The 6,169-nt window shown below is 41.3% G+C and overlaps 1 protein-coding gene across 1 annotated transcript; it reads right to left on the reverse strand.

Annotated features, from left to right (window-relative positions):
* Positions 1 to 340: 340 nt before the first annotated feature.
* Positions 341 to 5,034, reverse strand: LOC115824867 (NACHT, LRR and PYD domains-containing protein 12-like). The gene is made up of 8 exons (XM_030788595.1): positions 4,861 to 5,034; positions 4,459 to 4,678; positions 2,577 to 4,332; positions 1,695 to 1,868; positions 1,379 to 1,540; positions 1,111 to 1,266; positions 956 to 1,002; positions 341 to 876 (listed from the first exon to the last, which is right to left on the reverse strand). The coding sequence occupies exons 1-8, from the start codon at positions 5,032 to 5,034 to the stop codon at positions 341 to 343; spliced, it is 3,225 nt and encodes a 1,074-aa protein (XP_030644455.1).
* Between the last annotated feature and the right edge of the window lie 1,135 nt (positions 5,035 to 6,169).

Genomic DNA, 6,169 nt, shown 5'->3' on the forward strand with positions numbered 1-6,169 from the left:
TGTGTGTGTGAGTGGGCACTCCCTGTCTTTGTGGCTGTGTACGGAATATCCATGTGCCAGTGTATCAGAGAACTGGTATGTTTCATTTGTCTTGTGGGGTGAAATTGTCTGTGCTGTTTTTTAGACTTCTGTATCAATACAGGCAAGAGCAGACTTTGTTTGTCTTTCCTTGCACATTTCAGAATTTTTTTTTTTTTCAGAATGATTTTGTTTTGAATTTTTTCAATGAACTTATATTTTCTTCAATAAACACACATTCTGCACTGCCACTCCTGTCTCTGTGCCCTTCTTTTGGCTTGTCCTTTACAAACTAGTTAGTGTTGTAAGAGCAATATTTTCACTAAAGTACACAAAGACTCACTTCAGAGTTTTGGAAATTCAGCCCAAAGACTGGATAGAGCGGCTCAGAGAACCTGGACTGGATTGTATGCAGTAAAACTCCGGTGTAAGCGTAGATTCTGTAGATAGACAGGGTGCCTGCCGGCCAGTCCAAATACAATCCCAGTCTGCGTGATGGATGTAGCGGTGGGATGGTCACACTGGCCTTATTGTGACGGACAACGCACTGCTTTTCACTACACTCTATACTCCAGCTCTTGTCATTCAATCCAATCACACTGCCCCAACCTGACGCATCACGGCTGATTCCCTTGTATGTCAGTCCAACGTGCACCCCATTACCAGTCCACTCAACCTCCCAGTAAAAGCGTTGTTTGGATAGACCTTCTCTACACATAACTTGTGGAGAAAGCTGAAATCGTTCTGGATGATCAGGATAAGGCTGCTTCTGGTCTGTTCTAATGATCTTTCTTTTGTCGTCGGACAGGATCAAGAATCTGTTCGCTGTATTCATATCCAGGGAGAGCTGACAGGAATCTGTAGACAAAAGTGATATCATGACTAATGTAATGACAGCTAGCCTAGATGTGGTAGACTTGAGGACAAACAGACTTACATTTCCTTAGCCCAGGTTTCATCCGTAGTTTGCCACCAAACTCAAAACTAAGATAAGACAACAAAACAAAACACATCAAGGGAATGAGTGATGACAATCTGAGCTCCTGTAAAACTGAACCAGTGGGGTAATGGTTGGATGGGGTTTGTACTCACTTCAGTTTCTCCTGTGTAAACTTGGAAAATAGCCTCACACCAGTTTCTCCAAGGTGATTGTAGCTGAGATCCAGCTTTCTGAGGCGTGAGGGATTTGAGCTCAAAGCTGAGGCAAGAGAACTACAACCTTGTTCTGTCACCTGGCAACCAGACAGCCTAAGAGAGAGGGGGGGGGGGGCTCTCCAGATTCATTCTACCATAAATGAATAACCTTTTGTAAGGATTCAATGTTACACAAGCTCATGACAATGCTGTCATTTGTACCTACCCTAGGGTCTGCAGTTGGCACTGTGGATTTCTTAGAGCCAACGAGAGCGCCATCACTCCAGCATCCTGTATATCATTGTCACTCAAATCCAGGTCTGTTAGCTTTACTGGACACTGAGCTAGGTGAGCACAACCTTTGTGTGTAAGTTTACATCCTCTTAGCCTAGACAGTACAACAGGAACAAAAATACAAATACACACCCTGTCAAAAACAGAATAAATGACCTAGGTCCCCTGGTAATCAAGACATATTTCACCACACTATAAGGTGTACGAAACTATAGTGAAATCAAGTCCAGAAAAATGGCACCATCTACCTGAGTTTCCTTAACTGACAGTAAGGACTCTGTAATCCAGCGCTTAGATAGTTCAGTCCGTCATCTGTGAGGTTGTTGCAGCTCAGGTCCAAATCTCTCAAGGAGGAGTTTGTCATCCGCAGTCCTGAGGCCACGGTTTCACAGTCCTTAGCTTGGAGCTGACAGCCAGAGAGGCTGTACAGACAGACAGAGACATGGTCACATGCCATCAATATTATGAGACTGTTGATATTGATATATATCTTAAAGCTCTAGCTCAGGGACAAATTTTTGCATCAGGAATAAGTATAATGCATCTTATTCAAATGAGTTCAGCTTTGTGCATCCTTAATTTGACTTTGAAGTTTTGATGTTATTATGCTGATATTTTAATGATATATGTGCTGATAAATAATAAGTAAAGATAAATTAGAGGGGAGTTTTTGGATATTTTGAGGAGTTCATAAAATAATTTTATCCATACACCTCTGTCTTCCACGCCAGCACACAATGCTTTAATTGGATAATGAGTATTGCCAGAGTGATGGGGATCTGTGCAAAGGCTTGAGGTGACTCTTTCAGTCAACAGAAATGGAGAGGGAAAAGGCTTAAGAAAGTTTGCTTCGCTGGTTCGCTCAACATTTTAACTGATTCAGGAGAAGCAGTGTGGACTGAAGCATTTGGTAGCAATCATGTCTAGTGAAGCGACTTGTTAATGTTACATGTTGGGTGAGCTGGACGAATAAGTATTGTTTGCGGATTAAATTGTAGCATGGCTTCTCTCAAACCCTGTGTTCCCCATGCTTTTGATGGTGTAAAGCTTGTCATTTTTGCCTGTCACTTGTCATTTGGTTAATGGAAGCTTGACCTGAGAAGAAAATAACACTGGATAGATGTTCTTACATGGCCTTCTTAGATGCTCTTATGACTGGAAGCAGCCTCTGACGACCTGACTGGCTTGTGTTATATTCTCGAAGATCAAACTGCTCCAGCCCTTCCTCTGACATCAGTAACACAAAAGCCAGAGCAGAGCACTGGTTTGGTTTAAAAGCTCTGTCTGAGAGTGTTCCAGACTTCAGACATGTCTGCATTGCCCCCACCAGAGAATTGTCATTAAGCTCATTCAAGCAGTGGAACAGATTGATGGCTCTCTCTGCTGACTTTTCTTCCCTGATTTTCTCTTTGATGTACTTGATTATCTCTTGGATACTCCAGGAACTGATCTGTGTCCGTTTCAGAAGGCCATTTAAGAGTTGCTGATTGGATTCAAGAGAAAGTCCTAGAAGAAAGCGTATGAACAGATCGAATTGCCCATTCTTGCTTCTCAAAGCTTTGGTCACCGCGGTCTTGAGGATGTCAAAAAGCTTCACATCACGAGCCTGGCTGAAAACATCAATCCCATTATTGATATATGAACATAGTACATAGACTGCAGCAAGATACTCCTGAACACTCGCATGCACAAAGCAGAAGACTCTTTGACTGTACATTCCAAACTCTTCTCTGAAGACAGCAGTGCAGAGTGCAGAGTATTCTGATGCCGCTGCAATATCAATGCCACACTCCTGTAGGTCCTTTTCATAGAATATCAGATTGCCCCTCTCCAGTTGTTTGAAGGATAGTCGCCCTAACTTCAGGATCATCTTTTGATCTTCATCAGACAGTTCCTTTGTATTTTTATTTTTTGTCCCATGGTACTTTTGGTTCTTCACACAGCTCTGAATGAGTACGAAGTGTGTGTACATTTCAGTTTGAGTTTTCGGCAATTTGCCCTGATCTCCATCAACTTTGTTTTCAGACAGGACGGTAGCTGAAATCCAGCAAAAAATTGGTTTGTGGCACATAATGTGGAGGCTTCTTGAAGACTTGATATGTGAAACAATTTTCTTAGCCACCTTCTGATCTCTAAATTTCATCTGGAAGTACTTCTCCTTCTGGTCATTATTGAATCCCCGAACTTCTGTGACAAGGTGGACATACTCAGGAGGTATTTGACTTATTGCTGCTGGACGAGAAGTTATCCATATTTGAGCAGAAGGAAGCAGATTCCCTTGGATGACGTTTTCCAGGAGAGCGGCCACTGAGATTGCTTTTCTTATATCACTACATCTCTTGGTGCTCTGGAAATTTAGAGGAAATCGACACTCATCGAGACCATCTAAAATAAACAAAATTTTGATGTTATCATGTTCGATGCTGTTGAGCTGTTTAAGCACTGGAAAGAAGTCATGAAGAAGCTGAAGCAGACTGCAGTCTTCCTCCTTTCGGTTCAGGTCCCGAAAAGGAACGGGCAGTACAAAATGCACATCCTGATTTGTTTTTCCATCTGCCCAGTCCAGGATGAACTTCTGCACCAACACAGTTTTTCCAATCCCAGCATTCCCCATTGTCAAAACAGTCTTGACGCGTTTGTTTTGGTCCGTTGATTTGAACATATCATGGAGACTCATCGAAGTCTCTTGGATGGTTTGTTTCTCAGTTGGTCTCACCTCGTGTTCATTGTTGACCTCACTAAACATTCCTTCTATGATGCAGAGATCTGTGTAGATTTCTGCAAGGTAAGTCTGTTTTCCAGGATGGGCTATGCCCTCAGTAACATGCTCAAACCTTTCCTTCAGAAGAACTTTCATTTTTTCTTGACATATTAATAAAGGCTTTGCTGAGAGAGAGAAAAAGAAAGAAGAAAATATTAGTGTGATAAGGTCTTCAGTTTGAGTCAGTAAAGTCAGACTGCTTTTAATTTACTCATGATCTGAGCGTAAAGTCAAAATTACAGTTAACATACTGGAATTAAGGAAGTGAAGAGTAATCCTGAGGGCCCCTTCTCCCCCAAAACTTTCCATCATTTTCTCTGTAACATATGGGACATCATGCTCATCAAGAAGATCCTCAAAGCATTCTCGGTATTCTTCGCTTAAATGTCTTTTCAAACTGAGGAATTCCTTGATCTTTGCAGCTTTCAGTATATCCTGCAGCAGGGATGATGTATCCGGCACAGCAGTGATCTATGATATGAGTAGAGAAGGGCTTGTTAAACTGTTATTTTAAAGTAAATTGGACTTTGTAAGATGCTCTTCTCTTTTATCAATAGCGTTTTACATATAACATTACATGTCCACTCAGAACATGATATTTTAAGCTATTCCATACCTGCATAAATTGCATGTATGTGTAAATAAGTCCTTACCTGTGCGTAGACTTTTTTATGGTTTCTGTGTTCGTGAAGTGCACACTCCTTACAGATGGGTATTTGATCCGTCTTACAGAACATATCCAGAGCTTTGTTGCTGTGCTGTTGACATAGTTTCTGACACTGAACCTCTTCAGCTGGACTAGCCTCTACCAAATTTGAATGTACCATTGGTGGATTTCTGGTTTTCTGCCTGTATACAAACATGCAATTAGTAGTTTGCCTGGAGACCAAGCGAACTGTCTAAGTGAAACTGAGGAAGCAACAATTTGAATGGACTCTTACACAAGAAAATAATTGGAAAATTCAAACAGAAATTTGAATCGGTATTAGTTGACATCTTGAGTTAGTTGAAACCTCTAACAGAGGGATAACAGTTTGGTCACATGCTGCTAGTCCTCTCTAAGTATTTTTTAAATAATGATTAAAGTGAGGTTGATGGACTGGCGACCTGTCCAGGGTGCTTCCCTGCCATTCGCCCAATGAAATGCTCCAACAATAAGCACAGACCTTTCACTGGCAGAGGAGGGTCCATCTTCAAATCTGATTGGCTGGATCATAGAGCTGTCACTCCTTAGTGAAACTGATGTTGGTGTGGGTGATTTAGCTCTCTCTGGCTTGGCCCTGTGAGGTGATTTAATGATGTTGAAACAGACTGTTTTTCTTTTCTTCTTTAAATTTAACTCTGGCAATAAAAGAGTAATTGATATCAATGATTCACCTGTCATCAAATCTGACTGGCTGGATCATTGAGCTGTCACTCTTCATTGATAGATTGCTGCGAGAAGGCGTCTCTGATCTTCTTTTCTGTCTGTTAGGAAAGAGAATACACACTGCCCTTTAGCTTTAAAAATATATTATTAAGACATAATGTCTTTTTCAACTGAATGTGATGATGGAGAACAGACCTTTCACTGGCAGAGGAGGGTCCATCTTCAAATCTGATTGGCTGGATCATAGAGCTGTCACTCCTTAGTGAAGCTGATGTCGGTGTGGGTGATCCAGCTCTCACCTGCTTGGCCCTGTGGGGTGATTTACTGATATTAAAACAGGCTGTTTTTCTTTTCTTTTTTAAAATTTAATTCTGCCAATAAAAGAGGGATTGTTATCAATGATTCACCTGTCATCAAATCTGACTGGCTGGATCATTGAGCTGTCACTCCTCAATGATAGATTGCTGCGAGAAGGTGTCGCTGATCTTTTTTTCTGCCTGTTAGGAAAGAGAATACACACTGCCCTTTAGCTTTAAAAATAACTTATTAAGACATAATTTCTTTTTCAACTGAATGTGACGATGGAGAACAGA

The sequence above is a fragment of the Chanos chanos genome, chromosome 12 (genome assembly GCF_902362185.1).
Source record: "Chanos chanos chromosome 12, fChaCha1.1, whole genome shotgun sequence".
In the NCBI taxonomy this organism is placed as follows: domain Eukaryota; kingdom Metazoa; phylum Chordata; class Actinopteri; order Gonorynchiformes; family Chanidae; genus Chanos; species Chanos chanos.